The sequence below is a fragment of the Rutilus rutilus genome (assembly GCF_951802725.1).
Source record: "Rutilus rutilus genome assembly, chromosome: 6".
Lineage (NCBI taxonomy): Eukaryota > Metazoa > Chordata > Actinopteri > Cypriniformes > Leuciscidae > Rutilus > Rutilus rutilus.
The window spans coordinates 24,873,622-24,897,841 of record NC_140214.1 but is presented as its reverse complement, the minus strand read 5'-3'; the positions used below and the strand labels follow the sequence as shown (position 1 = coordinate 24,897,841).

Below are 24,220 nucleotides of genomic sequence, written 5' to 3'. Positions count from 1 at the left end.
TTATATTCTTCAAAATTTAATGCATGTTTTAATAAATCCGTCAAGTTTAAAGGACAGCCACCATTTAAATGTTTAGACTATATTTCAAAAAACGAATTGGAGTACAAATATAATTATGTTATTGTTAAGTTAGTATCATAACTTTATTATTATAAAAACTTACTTGAGTGTCATTTAAGTGTTTGTATACAAATCAGTTAATTTTAACCTTCAATATTATACTGTAGTACCAACTGACTCCCACGTATAGCTAGCCAAAATAATCAATATCGAATGGAAATTAATCGGAATCGAATCGAAAGCTTGTGAATCAAAACCAAACTGAATCGTGAAATTTGTGTCAATACCCAGCCCTACAACAGGTGAAAAGGTTCCAGTGCTGATAATGCTGGAATATCGCACGGCTGGAAAAGGCTCTCAGCCAATCAGATTCGAGAACCAGAAAGAACTTTTGTATAAAAATATAGAATTAAATTATATATATGTATATACCGCTACTATACATTGCATACTTACATTTCTGCATTTTCAAACATTTTGGAAATTGTGATAAAGAATGACTAAATGTGTCAAAACTTGACTTGTAATGTACTACACTTTAAACTAGAGATGCACCGATTACAATTTTCTAGGCCGATTCCGATTTCCGATTTTTCACTGAGTTTGACCTGCCGATACCGATTTTAGCCGATTCCGATTTAATTTTTTTCTAACCACTTTACAGCACACACAAATATTTATTTTACATCTTTTCTTTAACCCTTTCACGCGTAAGTTTAAAATATTCTAACTGACACCCCCACCCCCCGAGTGAGTTTTTTCGCGAACGTTCCCTTTAATGTTTCCATGGCGACGCGTCACGCGATACACCGCAGCCACAATAAAACTGTATGACAGATGTGTCGCTTTTATTTCACTTTTCCTTTTTTATTCAAAATATTCACAAACTTGCTTACCATGTCATCAACTAGCCTATCTGATATTCCGATTCTCAAATACGTGTAAGTGAGTGGTCGTTTAAAAACCTTTAATCTTGATCTATAATGAGATGGGCGCCGCAATGTTGTCCTGTCAGTCGGATTTACAGCACGTGAATTCATCAGTTTCTCCGAAATAAATGCAAGAAAGTGGCCGGTGAACTGAGAAGAATAGAGTAAACTTTATAGTTACTTCCACTATGTTTGTCTGATATGAATAACACACATGTTGGCAAATTATATTTGAATAGATTGTTATTGCTGCTTCCATCAGTGTGTGTTTTACAAACTCCAAATGTATTGTTTTAATCGTGCTTGTGTATTTAAATATCTGAAACCTACATATAACAAACATTAATAAACATTATGAGGTTAAAAACACTGCTTAGTTGTGCCATAACAGCGCTGAACGCGTCCGACTCTGGCTCAGCGCCAGGCAGCCAACGCGCGAAAGCACAGTTTGAATCTGGCAGTTATGCGACGTCACTGAACATCTAAATGTGGCACCGCACCGTACTCTCATGGGCACAGACATACAAATCTCATATATGAGACCGTACCGCTCAAAAGGTTAATCATGCGGCGCCCGAGTGCATTTGACCGGCATAAAATCGGCATATGTCAGACTGACCGGCCGGTCGCCGGTCATGGCCGATCACGTGAAAATCGGCCAATTCCGGTCACCAGCCGATCAATCGGTGCATCTCTACTTTAAACACTTGCTACACAAGTAGTCTAAAAGCAAACAAAAAGGCCAGTGCACCTTGAATCAATTCCGTAAGTTTGTAAATAAGACGAACACTAAGTATTGTTATCTGACCTACGCTAAATCAGTCTACATACCTGGTGCATGACAGAACGAAAGCCATGATATTAGCTAACTGCATGATTTTTTATTATCTTAGAACTGTCCATTTTGGACATTACATTGACAGTCACCTCTGATAACAGATTACTATAAATTGTAATGTAGAAACATGCATTTTCTGTAAAGCTGCTTTAAAACGATATGTATCACGGGGGAATACAAATAAATGTGAACTGAATTGAACTTTCTGGCTCTTATCACAGTACTCTTCAAACTCAGAGCACTTAAGAGAAACTTCAAAACAAAACAGCACATTCTTTCAGCTACCCACATGATGAGCGTCAACAGGCCACAATACGGTCCATTCGTTCTGAACGTGCTTCTCTAAAAATCAGAGGGAATTATTTGATATTTAGCCCTTCCAGTAAAAACACCCCACCCTTCTGAATGTCCAACTGTCACGGGAGTTCAACATTACACTAAAAACATCTCAAATGTTTGACTCAAGGAAAATCACGCTAGGCTTAGCTCTCAGATTTGTTTTGATAAGAGAAACAAACAAAAAAAAGTGACATTTCTGACATTTCTCACAGGATGTGCACAGCATCGGAGAGTTTTACTGGGAAAGATGTCGATCAGAAAGAAGGAACGTAGAAAACCATTTGACTGAGAACAATTTGACTATGGCAACTTTGCACTCCTTAAAAATTCCCCGGCTTCCAGATAGTCAAACAACCAAAACGGAGAGGAAAAAGTGCCTTTGAAAACATTCGGAAATTTCGGCAAGTAAGAGTCATTTTTCATGTGTCGCACACCTAACAACAGTCAATCGAAGGAACAAGTGAACATTTGTTCTGAAGGAATGCGGGGTATGCAGGAGGAGGGGGCTTCATGGCGGAGGAGGAATCACCGACGAGAAGAGTTTGGTCGCACAGATCAAAGTGATGAGCCAACATAAACACTAACTAAAAAAGGACTGCGACTGCAGTTTTCTGATAACCACTTTACGAACCACTCTTTTTTTTTTTTGCTTAAATTGACACATTGTGGCTACAAAAGTCTAGAGCAGAAATTCAAAGTGACATGCAGTCAGAATGCAGAGCAAATAAGCACGCAGATGAGTTCCTGTAGCGTTCCTCCTGGCTGAATTGTAGATCATAGCTAGTGTAAAATAACAGTCAGGGAGGTGAGCAGAGCTGTGTGATGATCAATCTCTGTGCAGACAGACTGAATCCATACATTTAGAGGGTCAGTGAGCATCTCCTCTGATGAGAGGGAACAGGGCAGTGGGAGAGAGGGGAGGTCAAAAGCATGTGCTTGTGGGAAGTGTCACCGGGCTGCTTGACAGAGGGTGGTGTGAAGTATCTCATTCATCAGTACTCAACCAAACAGTTTAACATTTGAAATAAAAGCAGGAAGAATCATTTTTTAGGCAGACTGCACTGATTGAGCTACTGGGAAAGAGAATTAGCTGCTCATTTTAAGCAAATACGCACCAAATCTCCGGATTAGAGATTACTCAACCCATTTGTTATGCTGGTATTTGTGTTAAGTTGTCGTAGTCAGCAGCTGCCACACTTGTCAAATAAAGCATCGAAGTTATAACACAGTTGTACAAAAGCCTCTTTTGAGATTTTTTTTTTTTTCACCACAACCCACTTCCTGTAAAGCTTTGGCAATATGTACAAATTACAAAAGTACGCTAATAAAATTAAAAGCTAATAAAATGTTAATTCGTGTAATTTCATGTGAAAATTACATGAAGTAGCCTATGTTCACAGTTATAAACAAGCTACAGAAGGATTTTGTGTAGTCGGGCTAGTGTTCATCTATCTGTATGGTATAAGTAACACAAAGCACAATTTGAACAACTGAAGGATTAAAATATGCGTTTTTCTGCATCACCTCTACCTATTTGAGCATGTGCACAATGCAGAGGCAAACTAGAGTTTGATTAACGCAACTACAATCAGTTTATCTACACTATCGACACCATTCAAAAGTTTGGGGTCTGTACGAATTTTTGATGTTTTTGAAAGAAGTCTCATACTCACCAACGCTGCATTTATTTGATAAAAAATACAGTAAAAATAGTAAAATTTTGAAAAGTTATTACAATTTTAAATGTTTTTCTATTTATTAAAGTGCAATTTATTCCTGTGACGGCAAAGCTGAATTTTCAGCATCATTATTCCAGTCTTCAGTGTCACATGATCCTTGTTCCCATATGCTGATTTGATAATCAAGAAATGTTGAAAACAGTTGTGCTGCTTTTTATTTTTGGATGCATTTTTTCCCCAGAATTGTCTGATAAACAGAACATTTATTTTAAATATAAATATTTAAAATGTATAATAGTCATATGTAACATTATAAATGTATTTACTTTGATTTAATGCATCCTTGCTGAATAAAAAATTAAATAAAATTACAAACCCCAAACTTTTTAAACAGTAGTATTTGTTAGTCCAACATTGCAAAATAAAAACAGTCTGGAACAATTATAAGGATGGGACTGACTGAATTACTGACTGAAATTAAACCTTCACAGTGTACATAAACATAATTTGGCAGAAATAGCAAATCTATAGTCACCACACTTGTTTAGCCAGTGACCACCATTTTAAGTGGTGAAATGCTTTTTGCAAAGAATAAAAAGCATCATAATTCCCTGCTGGGGGTGGGACAGTTTGGCTATTCTTAGATGGGAAAGTATTTAAATGTGTACAGACCACAAACCATAATTGGCCAGCCACTATCTATACTCCACAGCTCTGTCATAAATGCTGTATTTTTTTATTTATTTTTACTGTGCGTGACTATATAATAAAGGCCTTTCATTCTTTCAACTTTTCTCTAAAAGGAAGGATCTAACAGGAACATCATCTTCTAGCGGTTTCCAATAATGCAGAACAGGAACACATAGTTTCCCATAAAGTTCTGTACCTTGAAAAAGCAAACAGGAATAACCAACAACAGACTCTGTGTATCATGTGCAGTCATATCTATAAAGAGGGTGGGATTTACCAGAAGGAGGCAAATTTCAGAGATGCCTTGTGCAGCAGAAAAGAAGCACTCTCAGCAGGATGGCCAGGAGTTTACCCGTGGCATCCTGACAGATGTGGCACTCCTCCAGTGATGGGAATGAGAAACACTAACACGACTTCTACATCACCGTGGGCTGACAAGACTGACCCATATGCACATTTAGAAGAAGCTGCTAAGTCATAAACAGCCATACCACACGATCAACCACAGCTGAAATGCACCAAAACGCTTTTGGAAGCATCTGATGTAGCAAACGTTAAAGCTGCAGTCCGTAACTTTACAGCTAATAAGCGAGTACATCATGAATCTGTTTTCTTATCCTGAATCACTAGGGTACACCTATAAACAGTGTTTATATTCTGACTATTTTAGTCTGGTTCGGGTCGTACCACTGCGGAGTAGCCCTGTACCTGCGTGACTCGTCATAGACATAAACAGAGAGAAGTAGCTCCGGCAACATTGTTCTGCAGTTCTGTTTATGTACCGCTAGAGCGCCAAAAGTTACGGACTGCAGCTTTAGGTAGAACCTCACCTTTGGAGCGAAAAGCCTCCTTTAGGCTCAGCAGCACGTCAGAAAACTTGCGCACATCATTGACCAGTTGCATGATGTATTCAGGGTCTCCTCCTGGGGCGGTGATGGTATGGTCCAGGCCCATTGCATTGAGGGGGTCATTAGAGCTGCGGCCCATTTCTTGTGTTTTGTTGGAGCCGGGTGACAGGGACACGGGGATGTTGGGCTGGGAGAGACGAGCACCGCTTGCCAAGCGCTTATTCCCACTGTTGCTGCCCTGACGGAACATTCCAGCAGCCGCTTCTGCCGTTACTGAGCCGCATCAGCCGCAGATCCAAGCGCCCGCCTGCCAGTGGAGAGCTGAGGGCACTGTGGGAGACAGCTAAGGTAAGCATACAAAGACGGTGGAACCTAATATCAGGTGCACCATTTATAAACGCGTGTAGAATGTAGAGCGTATGACCGAAATGTTTCTGAAATGATTTATAAAATGTAAACACAAAACATTTAATGCATCCCTTGTAAATCGCAGTTAATCTTCAATTCAAGCACAATGTGTAGTACAAGGTCATGATGATCAATTCCATGAACAGAATGCCCAGAAATATCTCTTTATTAAGAAACACTTGTTATTATTATCAATATTGAAAACAGTTTATGCTGCTTAATATTTTTGGGTAAACCGTGACAAACTAACGGCAGTAATGGCTGCTGAAAATTTAGCAATAACATATATGTAATATTTATGTAATAATATTTCACTGTATTTTGATCAAATAAATGCAGCCTTGGTGAGCATAAAGAGACTTCTTTCAAAAACCTTACTGTTTCCAAACTTTTGACTATTAGTGTTTATAGATTTCTTTTTTCTTCCAAGAAATAATTAATGAATTAATTTTGGTGATGTAATTTTACCAAAGCAAGTTAAAATGTTGCTCATTTGCAAATAGAATTATATTAATGCATATTCCTATTTATCTTTGCATTTTATATTTAATTACTGGTATATAAGAGTGCATAAGGTTTGTACGCACATGCTCTTTAGTTGGCGTGTAGCCTATACATAAAAATATTTTCATGTAAATCCTGATTTGTTCCTTACTTTTTACATAAGATGAAATCCATGGAATTTAGAATCAAATCCGATCCCATGTAGCCTACATTTTAAAAAAAGTTGTAGGTTCAAATCCATAAACTATCACAAATTTTGACACCTTAAATTTGGTTGCTGCAGATGTATTTTAGATCTGGGTTAAGTGTATTTGAATTTATTTTGGATTTTTTCTTAATTTACATATTGAGAGGGTAGTAAACATCGAGCCATATTATAAATGCATCAAATTATCTAGAGTTGCTTTTCTAAGCAAACAGGAATTTTAATTTTAAAACCCAGCACCTGGTTCCACAGCACCTAAAGTGCTCTCTTCGAGCTCTTCACTATCATTATGATGATCGAGGAACAAGCCCTCAGACTACCTGACCCATTATCTACAAATGCATGCATCTTACATTCATTCACATGGCATTTTGTGGCCATACACTGCTTTCTTGAGCACTGTGATTAACGTTACGTGACTGCTTTCGTATACACGTAACGCACGTCTGCTGCAGAATGCGAGTAATGCACCGATCTTTATCATTTAAATAAAGGGGCTTGACACCTGCCAATCAAAACCCTCGCGCTTGTGTTCAGTGATATGAGAGGAAATGGACAGAGGAAAAAACACGGACATTGGGTGGAGTATGACCACCAGCTATGATTTATGTCAGACTTAAATGTTGTTTTGGCTTGAAAAGTTTGGCTCTTTAACAAAGCATGCAATCAGTATCAAATCACTTCTGTATTATTAAAATCCTGTATATAATTTAGATATTTTATTTTCCGAGTGTAAGAGAGCACATATGATTTGACGAACCGAATTTAATAACTAACTCCTCTCAATACTGTAACTGTCTCTCCACTTCATAGCTGCTTTACGTTACACTTTAGCGCTGCTATAGTGCTAGCTAACCACTTCACAATTACAAATCTTTAACAGTTGGTTGCTTTTTACAGCGTCTCAAACGAGTGGCACTTACTTGAATAGTTCATGAGGAACATCATACCGCAGAATTATGAAGGTAAATCCTTTGTAAAAACATAAAATAAGCTGAAATAAGATGCTCGCCAACGGACCGCTCTTCACATCACAACTGACGAGAGAAAAACTTACTGAGTGAGTGACTGACTGACTCAAAACGTACTCACGTGACCTCAAAGCAAACTTCCTATTGGCTGGGGAGTGCCCTGAGCGGATCGCTTGTTTTCCTCGTCAAAATTACATGTGCTGCTCTGAGACTGTAGTACAGTGATGTAGAAGTGTATAAGTGTATATAGTGTATACTTCTATAGAAGTGTACAAACATAATAAATAGTTTTATTTCTGTTAGAGATAAAATAAGGGTTATATGCTAGTCATAAGGTCCAGCATATAGCAGGAAAAAAGAATAAGAAAGACTCGAAGAACAATTAAAAAAAAATGACAACTTATTTAAACTTTACATAGTAATTCAATGTCAATACTTAAATAATGTTAGTATGGTTCCACTTCATATAATACAACGGTTGATGCAAAGCTGAAGCGAAATTAAATGAACAAATGTTGGCAGTAAAAGGGATAACAAATTATTGATTTTCAAAATAAAGAAAAATATTAAATAATAATAATAAATAACACTGATAAATGTACAATATAAAAAAAAACATTATATTTCTTTTTTTTAAGTTAAACAAAGCAATTGTACTTTCTAATAAAAATGTATTATCAATATGGTTTAAATACTCAGATTTTGGCACGAAAGGGTAGATTGCATTATAACTGGAAATGATGGGTGTAATGGTGAAATTAAACTCTATCCTGATTATTGATGCATCACACAATAAAGGGGAAAAACGTTTCTAAAACAAAAACCGTACGTACCAAAAATGTAGCAAAAGAAATGACTGCGCCTATGGAGAATGACGTGATTCTGCCGACACCTTGCGGCTGAACGTTTCACTATTAGCCTACATATCCGTGTTTGTGTGTGCATGTGTGTGCATGTGTGTGATAATTCTAAGATGTGCGTATGTGTGTTCTTAGGCATGTGTAGACCTATAGAAGCTCTCGGTTAACAGTCGTGCTGTGAAAAAACACAGGAGGAAATCCACTGCGTGGGTCCTTCCTTGCCGCCGTCGCTTCCTGATTGGTTTTTATAGTGAACATGGCGGCTGTTAGTAAGCATCTGACAGCCGGCAATTTCTCCATCGCAGGTGCTGTGCTGTTCGCAGTGTACGTAATTAAACAACGACTATCTTCGGAAACTAATGGGTAAGATCATTGCTTCTTTTGCCTGTTGCCATTTATTTACCCGGTGTCCGATATAACCTCTTCGACATTGAAACATCATTGACATGGGACGCATTCATTTATTCAGAGGTTAATATGCCTTGAAGTTACATTGAGTTACATTGACATTTTAGGTGATTTACTTTAAGGCTTGTTGATTTCTCATGCTTTACCCACGTGTTCATTTATAGAGAGAAAGGGGCATCAAAACCACTGTTGGACAATGATGTAAGTATATTCCTTAGTCTAAATCTAAGTAGTATTCTTTATCTAAGATCGGAGTTTGTTGTGTGTGTGTGTGTGTGTGTGTGTGTATATATAGATATACTTTTTTTTTTTTTTTTCAGAAGGATAGAAAGACAGACAAGGCTGCTGTGGACAAGGTTTTCTTTAGGCGCATTTGTCATATCATGAAAATCCTGCTGCCAGAGACCTTTTGCAAAGAGGTAAGTATTTTTTTCTATTATGTATTTATTTTTTGTTTCCACTGGCTGTGTGGTCTAGGTAAAATACTTTTTTATATAGGCTACTGCTGCATTATTGCTTGTTTTCTATCCTAGTCAGGATATTTGCTTCTGATTGCTGCGATGCTCATTGCCAGAACCTACTGCGATGTCTGGGTGATCCGTAATGGGACCATGATTGAGAGGTATGAAAATTTTAGAGCTTTGATCACATTTTCCACATGCCGTATTAGCTGCAAGATCACAATATCCCATTATTCCTTAACATTAGGGGATGTTTTTTTAGATTTATCTCATCTGATCTTGAATAATGATTTTGATTGTTTTTCCTATATTTGTTGTATTTGTAGTCCAGTGCGTTTCTCAGTGGTATGACTACATCTGGGTTCCGTTGCCAGTGGAACATGCCTGATCACTTAAATGCTGTCTGTCCTGTTTTTCTTGTAATGTGTACCGAATACACGCACACAATGACTGTTATTCAATATGTGTGTGTGTGTGGTTTGCAGTGCAATTATTGGACGCTCGACAACTGCTTTCAAAAGATACTTGGTCAACTTTATCACAGTCATGCCTTTTGTAAGTGGACTAAACTTTGCACAATTTTAAACTTTGTCCAATTTTAACTGTGTTCAGATTAGCTTGACAAGCCATTATTTATATAAATGTATATGATAATATAATGTTTAATTCAGTATTAAATATTTTTAAGCTATTTTTAATAAAGGGATCATAACATTGATCCTTTGTTCTATAAAATGTTATTTAAATGTAGTTAGCATATATAATAAGGTAATGTATTTACATATTCTAGTACCTGTTGTTTTTTCTTTGACTATGTATATCATATACAGATTTATAAAATAAAAAAATGTTTTTATGTCTTTTTTGTGTGACTCATCAGATATCTCTAGTGAATAACTTCTTAAAGCTGGGACTCGACCAACTGAAGCTGTGCTTCAGAGTAAGGCTGACCAATCAACTTTACAATGACTACCTGACGTAAGTTATATTCGTCAACTGGTGAATGATGCTTAAATTGAATCCAGCCTTATCATATTTCTATTCTGTCCATTTTCTGTTCATATCCATTTTTAGTTAACTCTATTTGCATTTTTTCCCTTATGCAGTCAAATACAGAAAGCACGGTTGTGCCATTCTAAATTCAGTTTCACTTTCCTAAAAAGTAACTTAAAGGTATAGCGGAGGATTTTCTTTTTCCGGGTGGATCATCAAGACTATTGGTCCTCCTAAGTGTCAATCATTCTGGCGATATGTATACGTAAGGCCGTCGTACGTGCTCGTGCACACGATTCACACGACGGCGTGCGCTCAAAACACAGGTTGGGCTTCCCACTGATGCCTCAGTCGCGAAGTTTCTACTTGACAGGTAAAGTTTGGCATGCTATTTGGAGAAATCACTGCTAGTAAAAGTTAATGTAAGCTATGATTAGCTCGTGCATGCTCTCTCGTGCACACGTTTAATAGGCGTTCCCTCTCGGGAGCAGGTAGAGTGTTGCGCATGTGCATTTTTTCAAAAAGTGGAGAAGGCGGTTCTTTTCTAAAATTCGGGAAAATCCTCCGCTATACCTTTAAGTTTTGGGGAGAGTAACGCAATATTATAAGTGTAAGTCTTCACTAGAAAAGCACTGCTGTATGTTTTACAACACTATATCTTACAATAGGGGGTTCACATACTATCAGATTGGCAACTTAGACAACCGCATTGCCAACCCAGACCAGCTAATAACCCAAGATGTGGAGAAGTTCTGTAACAGTGTGGTGGACCTCTATTCCAATGTCAGCAAGGTAACACAGAGCAACACTCACTCTGTTACAGCTTGGTCATTCTGAACCATATATTAAGATGTCTTCAGTTTGAGACTTCTTTTTCTTTTTCCTCCAGCCTCTACTAGACATATTGATCTACATCTGCAAACTCAACACAGCCATTGGTTCTCTTGTAAGTGTCAGTTTTGAATAATTTACCAGCAGTGTTGTGTAAGGTACTCTAAAAAAGTAATTCATTACTAGCTAATAATTACATCTTCAACATTATATTAAGCCATATTCGGATGGGATTTTGTAATTATTGGGGTGGGGTAAAGTAATTATTACCAGGGCTTCTCAGTGATTTTAGTCCCGTCCGAATGTGCAATCTCTGTAATCATTACGGACAATGTCAGTAAAGATTACGGTGAATTTTACCTTCTGGAAAAATGATCTCAGGTAATGCTAATGGCGTCTTAATGCGAATGTCTGTGATTGCTGATGTTGTATTATCCTAGCGCTTCTCCTCGTGTGTTTTTTAACCTACCTGAGCTACCGTTTGCACACCAATCTTCAGTTCAGCATGCTTTCATTTCAATATGGATGGTATTCGATGAAAAAATAAGATTATAAAATTAATAAATAGAGCCAAATCGCAAAAAAACTGCGAAGATTTCCCATTTTAATATCAGTGTCAGGTAAGAGTAAGATGCTTGTCTAGATTTCGCTGCTCACTTATGTGGGTTTATTATAAACAGCCACTTCTATAAACTCGTGAAGTTTACTTAAATAGGGTTTTCAAATAAATTAAAATTAAATAAATAAATAATAACTTTAGACATATACGTCATACATATATACATATACATATACGCACATGACCTTCTGGAATGCCCACGTCTAGAAAACACACACTCCCACCTCTGTAATAAACACGGAGATGTTAGTCGAATCGGTATGTGAAATCACAGACATCGAGTGATAAGAATTGTACCTCAAACTTCGTTTAGAAAACTAGTCCCATCCGAATAGGGCTTTAGATTACTGTTCTAATTACTCTCTCTAAAAAGTATTGCATTCTATTTATTTCCTAAATCCCATATTAGACTCAACCAAGGATACAAGGATAGACATGAAAATAAAACATCCAAATAAATAATATAAAATTGCATAAATTATTCTTAGTATTTAAAGGAAGAAAGTTACATTTAAAGCATACATTTTAACACTAGACGTTAAAATATGATTTTAATTCCGCTATGGTTTTATACACAATTTTTCTATAGTCTTTACAGTATTTCATGCAATTATAACAGAAGTAACTGCAATTAAATTGCAGAAAAATTAAGAGTAATCCCTTACTTTATTTTTAAATGTTTAAATTACGGTAATTAATGACTTAGCCGGTAAACAGTGTTAGGTGTAATTCATTACTAATTTAGTGCCTCAGTCCCCACGGTGTTTGAAGCATCTTCCTGCTCCTCTCTAGGGCCCTGCTTGTTTGCTGAGCTATCTGTTGTTCTCCGGTCTGATCCTGACCAGGCTGCGCAGGCCGATCGGCAAGATGACCATAACCGAGCAGAAGTATGAGGGGGAGTACAGATATGTCAACTCTCGTCTCATCACTAACAGGTATGTATCCATGGGCCTCCATCTCTTTGTCTGGCTGTTTGTCTCCTGAGGTATTTTTTGAAGAAAAACGCATGATTTCTCCATATTATTTCAGTGAGGAGATCGCGTTCTACAACGGCAACAGGAGAGAAAAGCAAACCATTATTGGATCCTTTCAGAAACTGGTGAGGAAAATAAAAATAGCTTTGATATCCGTTATCTAATCCATACACATTGTTAGTGAATCTTTCAATCAGACTTCTTGTTTATTTAGGTCGACCACTTGAATCGCTTCATACACTTTCGTTTCTCAATGGGCGTCGTGGACAGCATCATAGCCAAATGTAAGCAGAAATAGCCTACTACTGAAGGTGGCAGCAGAATCCAAATTAAACTTCAACAAGGTCAACATGGATCAAATTTGGCCCTTTGAACTGTTTAATGCATGTTTCTTATTGTGAGCAATTAATGTGTTCAAATAATTTATTTCTAAACCTCAATCCAAATGTAATTGATGTAGTATATGATAGTCATCAAAGTCAAATTCAGGTCTGGATCCTTTTTCTTTTTGAAAATGTTTCACTTGGAAATATGTCACATTATGAAAGTAAAATAGGCTGAAAATGGCAATGCTGACTTTAAAAGTAGACTTACCTAGAGTATTTTGAATACAGGCCCTAGTGTGAAAGGATTATTGAGATAAATGTAAAGAATCTTTCATGGGAGACACATTTTCTGATGATTCTCTAGACATAGCCATGGTGGTGGGCTACCTGGTTATCAGTCGGTCGTTCCTGGACCTCACAAACCAACGGCATCTGAACAGCTCATACGCTGAGCGACTGGAAGTGAGTATGAATGAACACAGACAGACAAAGAAATCCAGATAATATATTGCTTGTAATTACTGACCTTTGATCTCTCCAGATTGAATTGTCTTTGGAAAATTGCTTTATTGGGTCAATAAGGATTTCCTTAGTTAAATGTTTGCACAGAAGATAGAAGTTCTTCTGTGTTTGTTTTCCGCTGCAGGACTACTACCAGAGTGGGCGGATGTTAATAAGTTTGGCACAGGCCCTGGGAAGGATCGTCCTGGCGGGCAGAGAGATGACCAGACTGTCCGGGTGAGTGCTCTGCCTCCAATACATTCATTCATTGCTTGGTCCTCATGCCATCCATCATCTCTACACTTGCCAGTGCTCACTTACCATCTGTCTTTTATCTGCTCGAGTATAAGTGTGTTTGTGTGGAATCTGAATCCTTTTATTAGGTTCACTGCACGAATCACAGAAATTCAGGATGTCCTTAAGGAGCTGAATTCAGGCAGATATGAACGAACCATGATTACACAGCAAATCAAAGGTCTGGATCATTGTGCATTGTGTTTTTTGTTTTGTTTGAAGCATTTTATGAATTTGTGACATAGAGATGTCTCAATGAATTGTAAACTAATAATACTGTTCAAATGCTAATTTGCATTATTTGATAAAAACAATAGAGTAAAACGGTAATATTGTGAAATATTATAAAAATGTAAAATTTCTATTTTGAAATTGTAAAATGTCATTTATTCCTGTGATGCAAAGCTGAATTTTCAGCATCATTACTCCAGTCTTCAGTGTCACATGATCCTTCAGAAATCATTCTAATATGCTGATTTGATGCTCAAAAAACATTCATTAATATTATCAATGTTGAAAACAGTTATGTACAATTTGTTTTTCAGGATTCTTTCATGAATAGAAAGTTCTATTTTATTTATTTTGAAATATAATATTTTGTAACATTATAAATGTCTTTACTGTAACTTTTGATCAATTTAATGCATCCTTGCTGAATAAAAGTATGTAAGATTTTTTACTTAAAAAAGTAAGTAAAGTAAGTAAAACTTAAGTAAACCCCCCCATAATGTTACAAAAGCTTTCTATTTCAGATAAATGCTGTTCTTTTGAACTTTCTATTCAATCCTGTAAGAATCCTGTAACTGAAACTGTTTTCAACATTGATGATGATAATAATAATAAACGTTTCTTGAGCAGCAAATCATCATATTAGAATGATTTCTGAAAGATCATGTGACACTGAAAACTGCACTTCAAATTATTTTTAATGTGTAATAATATTTCACAATATTACTGGGGGTGTTTTGTATTTTTAATCAAATAAATGCAGCCTTGGTGTGTGTGTGTGTGTGTGTGTGTGTGTATGTGTGTATGTATGTATGTATATATATATATATATATATATATATATATATATACAGTGCTATGCATAAGTTTAGACACCCATACTAAAGTTGACTAAAAAGAGGAATAAAAAATCATCTTTTGGAAATTGAACTTAATGCCTTAATTTAAAAAAAATAGGAAAAATCCAACCTTTAAAGACACCAATTTTCTTTGTGAATGAATAATGTATCGTAAATAAATAAATGTTCTTCCTTAAAATACAGAGTGCATAAGTTTGGACACCCCTATGTTAAATTCCCATAGAGGCAGGCAGATTTTTATTTTTAAGTATTTTTTTAAATTTTTTGTTTAGGATACTATGCATCCTGATAAAGTTCCCTTGGCCTTTGGAATTAAAATAGCCCCACATCATCACATAGCCTTCACCATACCTAGAGATTGGCATGGGGTACTTTCCATAAGATCATCTCTCAATGCAAATCAAACTAGCTATTAGGCTAACTGAAATAAAACCATGCCAATCTCTAGGTATGGTGAAGGCTATGTGATGATGTGGGGCTATTTTAATTCCAAAGGCCAAGGGAACTTTATCAGGATGCATAGTATCCTGGATCCATGAAGTAACTGGCCTTTAAAAATAAAAATCTGCCTGCCTCTATGGGAATTTAACATAGGGGTGTCCAAACTTATGCACCCTGTATTTTAAGGAAGAACATTTATTTATTTACGATGCATTATTCATTCACAAAGAAAATTGGTGTCCTTAAAGGTTGGATTTTTCCTATTTTTTTAAATTAAGGCATTAAGTTCAGTTTCCAAAAGATGATTTTTTATTCCTCTTTTTAGTCAACTTTAGTATGGGTGTCTAAACTTATGCATAGCACTGTATATATATATATATATATATTGGCTTGAATTTTATATATATATTAAAAAAATTGACAGATGCAGCAGTAGAGAAAATCCCTCTTATCCCTGGGAGAGGTGAAATCATCATCGCAGACAACATTATCAAGTAAGTTACGTACAAACTAAACAACACATCAGTCAAGCCGTCATAGTTAGCTACCGGTACTTAGCATTTATGCATTTGTGTAATCCTCAGTACCAAAGACCTATTTGTTTATTTTTCTGAATGTAGACGTCGTGTCCGACCAGCATATCATTAGTGTTTCAAGTTGAGCTGTATCCTTTCATCCACAGGTTTGAACACATACCTTTAGCGACGCCCAATGGAGACATTCTCATCCGTGACTTGTCTTTTGAGGTTACTGCTCCATAAATAAAATGTTTTTTAGTCTAAATGTGTTGTTCAGATTGTATAACAGGGTTTTGCAATCTGTTTTTGGTAATTACCATCTTCCCTCCTTACATTAAGGTGTCATCTGGGACAAATGTGTTGGTCTGTGGGCCCAACGGCTGTGGGAAAAGTTCCCTCTTCAGGGTGCTGGGAGAGGTTAGAGCTGTTCTTCAGCAGAATTATGTGTCTTTATAAACCTCAGTGTTTTTTTTGCTGTTGTTGTTAACTAACATTGTCTTTCTTTGCTTCCCAAGCTGTGGCCTTTGTATGGAGGACAGCTCACAAAACCAGAGAGAGGGAAGCTCTTCTATGTTCCTCAGGTGGGCATTTTCATGCCAGCAGGTTAAATGTGAAAATGTTCTCCTTTACATTTTCCAGGTTAATTTGTTTGTATTTTTCTTCAGAGGCCCTACATGACACTGGGTTCCCTCCGAGATCAGGTGATTTATCCTGACACACATGAAGACCAAAAGAAGAAAGGAACATCTGATCGGGTGAGTTTTAGAATCAAATGGACAGCAAAATTAGATGTTATGTGATAAAGGGATAGTTCACCCATAAATGAAAATTCTGTCATCATTAACTCACCCTGATGTTGTTCAAAATCCATAAGACTTTTGTTTATATTCAAAACACAAATGAAGATATTTTTACCCTCCACTGAAGGTCCATTCCATCAAAACGTTGTTGCTTTAAAGAGATTATAAAAGAAAAAAGATGACAAAAGAAATCCATATAAATCAAACGGTTTAATCCAAGTCCTCAGAAGAGAGTTGATCGCTTTATATGATGAACAAATTGTATTTACTTTTATTCACATATAAACATTGATGAACAATGCACAAACATAGAGAACGGAAGCTCAAATGTACTTGCTTGACGTGTGAGAACCAATGAGGTTTGTTCTCATTTGAACTCCTGTTGACCATGTTTGATGTGCTCTAGGTATGTGCGTTGATCAGTTGTTTATACATTAAATCTATTCATCATATAAAACGATCGTGTCTTCAGAAGACTTAAACTGCTCGATTCATATAGACTACTTTTACAATCTCCTTATTAACTTTTTGTAGTGTAAAAAGTTTTCATTTGTGTTTAGAGTTTAGATTTTTGGGTGAACTATCACTTTAAAACGTACTTAAAAATGAAAGTTCTGTCATTATTTATTCACCCACATGTTGATTGAAGCTCCAAAAAGTACAGAAAGCAGCATAAAATGTGTGCATGTAACTTGTATTTTAAGTTTGCTTCTCAAACAACGCTATCATATGAATTCAGAAAGACTTAGAATATAGTGCAAAAATCATATAGACTATTTTTATGATGTTCTTTTTGGAGCTTGACAGTCAACTTTGGTTTTATGAAACAGAACAATGAATTTAGACAGTCTGCTAAATGTCTCACTGAAGGAAAAAAGTTTTGAGTGAATAAATATTGAGGAAAATTGTAATCATTGGGTGAACTGTTCCTTTAAGTAATGTGCTTGAATAGTAAACTATAGTGTTACTGTTATTATATATTGTGTAATTGTGGTCAGGTGCTTAAGGAATATCTGGACAATGTCCAGCTGGGACATATCCTGGACCGAGAGGGCAGCTGGGAGAGTGTGCAGGACTGGATGGATGTCCTCAGTGGCGGAGAAAAGCAGAGGATGGCTGTAAGCTCTAATTCTTGCGTTATCTATTTTTTAAAGTCGGCATGAAATGGAAGTTGCCATAGTCTTTTCTCTTTTCTTCCTTATTGTGACGTATATTCAAAAAAATGTTGGGCGGGACTAGATTTTTGTCCATCGGGAATAGATTGGATGGTTGTGGTTTGCTATTGCTCTAATGTCATGTGTGAGTGACAGGTTGTCCCGCCCTCACGCCAGTAAACACATCATCAGAGAAGAGAAGAGATGATATGTTGCTGCAAGAGGGAGGGGAAGTTATTTTGATTTAAGATTATGAGGACACATGCATAAAAAAAGAATCTGTGAAATATAAATAATTTTCAATTTTGATATCATGGTGACTTTAAACCTGAAACCTCACTCTCTTTAGGGTGAGACAGAGACAGATATTAATGTGGCCTGTATACGATCAGAAAGCCCAAATGTTCATATCTTAAGGAACCTCATGAGGAACTTAACTCTATATTGAATTGCACAGATGGCTCGTCTGTTCTACCACAAGCCCCAGTTTGCTATTCTGGATGAGTGCACCAGTGCTGTAAGCGTTGATGTGGAGGACTTCATCTACAGCCACTGTCGAAAGGTAGTCAGGTGTCATCTTCTTATTCACAATGAATGCAAAAATGTTTGGGGGGGGAGAAGTTATGTACAGTGGGCCAGCAAGCGGTCACCCCACCATGCTCATTTTCTGTGACAAATTGAGGAAGTCAGGAATGTATTTGTTGCTCCTGTGGGAGTTTGCTTCAGGAACATCTGTCTCCCTGAGCTCAGCTGGAATCATCTGTTTTCTCCTTTAGGTTGGCATCACACTGTTCACAGTCTCCCATAGGAAATCACTATGGAAGCACCACAAGGTACAATCTTGCCTTTCCGTTTTCTTATGAATACTGCCAACTTCATGATGAAAGTACTAACACTGAAAAAGTAATGTGCGGTGAAGTCTTAACTCATTGTTTCTCTTTTCTACAGTATTACTTGCAGATGGATGGAAGAGGAAACTACGAGTTTAAATCCATCACAAAGGAAACGGTGGAGTTTGGATCATAATAATAACATTGGGCCTTATTCATGAGCAAATCCTTGCGTAAATCATTCACAAAGTTTTTTTTTCAGGTAAATTATTGCTTGTGAAAACTTCTGCAAGAATGGTTTTACGCAGATATTTGCTCTGCTCGTGTTATGAGTGGATCTGAAGCAATATTCTGGAGTTGTCTTTATATTATAAGATGTTAAATATAACTGCTTTTCTTCGTCTGAGGGAAAGGATTGTAACTCTGTGGATAAAGATCTCTCAGGGAGAGGTTATCTGTGATGAGGAATAAAACTGGGTTTGATATCCTTTTAAAAATCGAGCATTTGTAATATAAAAGTAGTGATATTTGTTGTTGGTACTTGATTTATGTTTGGAAATAACACGGTTGCATGCCACTTGTACAATAATGAGTTCATCATAACACCATGGAAACTTGTATTATTTAAGTGTAATGAGCTGTCTTTCTGAATTTTATTTGATGGAAAATTAATTTTAAGATATAATGAAGCTTAATAATATATGTTTGAGAACCTATTGGATATTTATACATGTGTATACATAGTGCCTTACAGACATGTTTTACTGAATTACAAAACATACAATGAAATCTGTGATTATTTAAAAAGAATTCATTTTAATCCCACATTGTTTCGTACAAGTTTTTTTTGTTGTGGTTTTTATACTTTTTGGTTTTGACATTCACATTATGCACAATTGTTTGCATTTCCCTTTATTTCTTGTTTCAGGTCAAAGTCATTAGTAGAAAAAAAAGACAACTTTTTCTTACAAAACTTACTGTAGCTGACCACAAGGGTGAGCTACTGAGACGAGAATGCAAGAATATTAAGCGTCTCCTTTCCATTTAATTGTCAGATAGCATTGCACAAGCTTTCCTTGTTATTTGGAAGTTTTGTTCCTTTTGAAATCCTTTTAAATCTCAAATTGTGTTTCACAATCTGAATAAGTTTTTTTTTTGTAGTTAATGGGGATTTTTTTTTTTTTTTAAGCAAAAATGGAAAAAGAAAAAAGGAATCACTGAAAGAGAATCATGGAAAGAGCATATGCTGCTCCATTCTTCCTCATTTTTGATTGTGCAACTCCTTTTACACAAGTCATTACACAGCATAACTCAATGATGCCACTAAATCCTGGAGTTTAGTTTTGCTACCTCTTAAAAAAATAAATAAAAACTTATAACATGAATAATTTATTTAAAGTTCCAAGTATCAGTTAACATTTAAAAAAAAATACTTTACGCACATTAAATATTTTCCCTCTAGATATAAATCTATATATATATATATATACACACACACACACAGAGCAGCTAATACCCATGTATTTCTAAAGAAAACAATAAATATGGCAGTTTAATAAACTAATACACTGTTCTATTCGTTCATAAAAATAAAATAAAAGCAAGTCTGATATGTATAACATATCATGTAGAGTTAGTTTCATAGAAACCAGTCCAGTGCTATGCACACACCGGTCCCTCCCAGCGCAAAAATGGTTACAGTCCAGCTGTGCGTCCCGTTCATGACTTGATCAGCAGAAATGGTGGATTCCTCTAAACTATGGTTTCCTTGGCCATCATTTTTTGTCTTTGTGCTCGTTTACAGCACACCACAATCAGAACTATTACAGCAATTACAAAAGCCAGTATAATAACCGCTCCTCCTCCAATCACAGCAGGTTCATACTCTATGAAGAAAGAAAAAAAAAAAAAAGAGGAAATTCATTCATTGTATCATTACAACAGTCTATAATTTGTTTTAATGAATCATAGTGGAAAGCTTTGCAATATGGCCATTTTAAATGCCAATCTGACACACAATTTAAGTTATTGCTCAAATCCAGTTCATGTAACGGTTCTGTGCTAGTTTGTATAAAGGTTCAGTGATAAATAAGTGTCCACGTTAAGGAAAAGGAACTTAAAAAACAAAAAAAAAGTATTTGTTTAAACGCAAGTTCATAGAAATCAACTATTTGTATTGTTAGTTTCAATGGTTTGGTTTTTTTTTTAAATACCAATTTCAACAAAACTTTCAATTTAATGACTTTATAATATATATATATATATATATATATATATATATATATAATATTTTTTTTTTTTTTTTTTTTTTTTTTTTAAATCTAATCATGAATTCATTTTTTTGATGAATTAATAGATAAACACATCATCAACCTTGAATTATTGTGTTTGGAAACTCCAGGTTTGGAAAAATCTTTTTTTTATTTTTTTATTTAATGAATTTAAGAAATATATAGATTTTATTTCCGAATTTAAGAAATATATATAGATTTTATATCCCAATAGTCCCAATATTTAATTTAGTCCCACCCAACTAAATGAAGTCGGTTGAGCACAGCAGTCTTTCCCTGGTCAGTTTCTGAGTGAGTAATGGCAGAGTGCATCACCCTCCCTCCTCTACTCTGGTAGCTGACCCTGAGCTGGCCTCTTCATGCTTAACAACCTTCCTGTTTTCCAAAACACAGGAATTCTAGACAACTAAATCTTTGAGCAAAACTTGAATCGTTTAGAATACGTGGATGCCCCTTTGTCGCCTTCCTCTGTCTCTCAAATGAATGCAACATCCCCGTAAATGTCAGTAAGGCAAAATTGTGAAGTCTTGGTAAAACTTACCCTCAAAAAAGGTCTTGTGCTCCTGTGGCGAGCACTTGGGGAGGCTCCACTCTCCTAACATCTTGTCTCTTTTACGGGAAGGGATATATGCAGCCACGCTGAAGCAGTAACTCTGACCCTCATCTAGCCGAAAATCTGCTCTGCTCTCATTCACAGTTTCAATTTTCTGTAAACAAACAAAACAACGTGAGAATTGCAAAGTCGGAGGGCATTTAAATAAGAAACGCATGGCATGAAATCTTTAATAGTATCTTTGGCTGGTAAACGTGCCGACACTCACTTTTCCCGTGCTTCCAGCCTTGTTGTACGTAATCTTATACTTGAGATGTTTCTTAAAGATGTCACGGATGTTCAGAGATTTGCCATTTTCGTACCGAGCTGTGATGGGGTCGTGTATGATCAGCACAATCTTTTTGTCCTCACTCATCGTCAACGTGAACTTAGGTCTTCCAATTAAAGCTACAAGAACAGATCAAAATTATTAGAACAACTGCTTTAAATCAATATTTGTTGAATTTCGATGAATGAAGTAATATTTTTGAACTCTAGCATATTCTGGAATGCATGGTTGGACACTCACTGTCATTATAAGGGCAGAATGTCTTCGACCTGGTGAATGGAGCCTCCACATGGTCAGAAGTCATCCCCGGCAGGGACTCTGAGAGCACTTCAGCGGTATAACAACCCCTTATTATGTCCAATCCATTGGTCAGGTCGCACTCGGTCTCAGTGGTTCTGATGCAGTTAGGGTTTCTAAGTTTGTCCTTACCAGCTCTGAAGAGAAAAAAACATGTTGGTTAGGATCACCTGCCATAGGGTTTCGATCATGTGTACAGTGTACAGATTTTTATAATTTTGTGTTGAATGTTGATCACAAAATAATATTAATATGAACAATAAAGAGAAACACCAAAGCAAAGGCATGCTGGCTAAATAAGATATTTGTGTACTTGCCTTGAGAATTCAACTGTATATGTGTAATTGACAGGTTTAGGTCCCCATGATAGGATTGTTTTGAAATTGTAAGATGACCACAACACATTTTTGGCTTTGGGAAGCTTGCCCACTTGCACTGATGCTAAATGAGACAAAGAACATCAGTCAGAACAATACATCATGAAACATCATTCAGCTTTCTCTGGTTTCCATTACAACCAAACCTTGAGATACAACAAAACCACTCATCTGAAGTTCACAGATATAACGTTAGGCTAGAATACTCTGCGCCATGCATGCTGTACTGTACAATATTACTAGCCTACTACAGACTGCCATACTAGTAAACAGTACAAGTAAACAATTTATATTTGTATTCGTTTACAGTTGTTGATTATTTATTTTTTTATTAAACATTCATAAAACCAAGATTTCTTACCTGGGGATCCGTTTACGAGAGTAAGCCAGGCAAGAAAAAGTGCCGAAAATATTACAGTCATGCTCTCCATCGTTAGTGATAGCAATTTAGGCGTAAAATATTTAATTCAATGTATCCCTCCGAGGAGCGTTGTTCAATCAAATCTTCCACTAATGAGCCGTTTTTATAGTGTGGGTGAGAACTCCCAGCTCTGGCGCTGCTGCCAGCCACAGAGGAGACTCGTCATGAGTCACGAATGTAGCTCCGCCCCTTTCTTAACTTTGGGGTTTTGTCACTGGCTGGGCATCCATCGTAACGCGGGCCGTATAACCATATATGGTTATCCGGTTATCCGGGTACCGGTTTCATGAAGATAATCCAAAATCCAAGCACGTCTTTAGAACTTTTTTTGACGAACGCTAATAGACGTCTGAATGTAGGCTAGTTCTTTGCTAGATCATCAGGTCAGTTAGTCATTGCACATTTCTGTGTTGTTTTAACTGCTTTTAGACCGTGCTGTGCAGGTGAATTAAGATTACAATCTTAATTCAGTTTAGTTGTGTTTAGCTAACAATCACCCAAACAGATTTATTTGAAATGTATTTTCAGTTGTAGTCTAAAATAAATCAAATAAATAAATGAATAAATGTGATTCTTAATATGATCTTACTATGGGAAGTGAAAATACTTTGTATAGGCCTATTTATAGATCTGCACTATGCAAAGAATAATTTCCCTAAGCAGATCTTCTCAAAAAGGCTTTTCTTTTTAGTGAGAATTTCCACTCGTGTGTGCCATCCAGGAAAGATAAAGTCTGAAGTAACTCTGTGGCAAAGAACATCATACCAACTGAGGAAGATTTGTAAGTAACCAAAGTTCTGTTGGCCTTGGCTTGACTTCAGGTTATCACATATGTCTATGAGAAAACAACTTCTAGTCAACCCCAATAAATATTTGATTTTGTGTCAACACTGTTACTTGAATTTACAAGACCAAGGACAAAATATTTGCTGGCGGCCCCTTTCTTCCCTCATAAGCTGCTTAGACGGACTGCCCGACTGCTGGGAAAACCAACTTGGCTGTACCTTCCTTACTGATCAAAATCCCAAATAAATTGTATTAACCTTCTTTTCAAAACATTTCATTTTCAAGCTTACTGTAGGTAAGGAGATAAAAATGCAGCAAAACTGCCCTATTTGATGGATTTTGTTGTTAATGGTTTTGATGTTAATTCACTCATGTGTATTAAGGGAAAGATTAGCAAACAATTAATTTATCCTTCAGAGGAAATAGATGGCAGATGATGAGATCTTTTCTGGCTACAGCAAAGAGCTTTATAAACCTCTGCTTCTTAATCTTAATAAGACAGGCTTTATTCAGCACAAAGGATTTAGAAGCAAACCAATATGGCATTTCACTCTGTGATAATGTATATCACTGATTAAAGTTGGCATGAAATGGAAGT

At 36.3% G+C, this 24,220-nt stretch overlaps 3 protein-coding genes across 3 annotated transcripts in view; 1 reads left to right on the top strand and 2 right to left on the bottom strand.

Moving 5' to 3' along the window:
• The window catches only part of arhgap29b (Rho GTPase activating protein 29b), a 39,890-nt gene extending 32,324 nt beyond the window's left edge, over positions 1-7,566 (bottom strand). Inside the window, exons 1-2 of the mRNA XM_084410199.1 lie at positions 7,424-7,566; positions 5,366-5,713 (exon numbers count right to left, since the gene is read on the bottom strand). Of these exons, the coding sequence (XP_084266325.1) occupies positions 5,366-5,633 (268 nt within the window). The 5' untranslated portion in view covers positions 5,634-5,713; positions 7,424-7,566. The remainder of the gene's footprint in view (positions 1-5,365; positions 5,714-7,423) is intronic.
• A 734-nt stretch (positions 7,567-8,300) lies between these two features.
• Positions 8,301-19,749, top strand: abcd3b (ATP-binding cassette, sub-family D (ALD), member 3b). Its single transcript, XM_084410202.1, has 23 exons — positions 8,301-8,694; positions 8,904-8,940; positions 9,060-9,158; positions 9,273-9,361; positions 9,686-9,755; positions 10,081-10,178; positions 10,862-10,985; positions 11,083-11,139; positions 12,436-12,578; positions 12,673-12,742; positions 12,832-12,901; positions 13,308-13,405; positions 13,590-13,681; positions 13,828-13,919; positions 15,692-15,761; positions 15,950-16,013; positions 16,125-16,202; positions 16,301-16,366; positions 16,451-16,540; positions 17,584-17,703; positions 18,197-18,301; positions 18,516-18,572; positions 18,688-19,749. The coding sequence occupies exons 1-23, from the start codon at positions 8,588-8,590 to the stop codon at positions 18,763-18,765; spliced, it is 1,974 nt and encodes a 657-aa protein (XP_084266328.1). The 5' UTR covers positions 8,301-8,587; the 3' UTR covers positions 18,766-19,749.
• Positions 19,750-20,074: 325 nt separating this feature from the next.
• f3b (coagulation factor III, tissue factor b) lies at positions 20,075-22,971 on the bottom strand. Its single transcript, XM_084410203.1, has 6 exons — positions 22,777-22,971; positions 22,356-22,479; positions 21,982-22,175; positions 21,682-21,860; positions 21,402-21,567; positions 20,075-20,455 (listed from the first exon to the last, which is right to left on the bottom strand). Exons 1-6 carry the CDS (start codon positions 22,844-22,846, stop codon positions 20,322-20,324), a joined length of 867 nt encoding a protein of 288 aa, XP_084266329.1. The 5' UTR covers positions 22,847-22,971; the 3' UTR covers positions 20,075-20,321.
• Between the last annotated feature and the right edge of the window lie 1,249 nt (positions 22,972-24,220).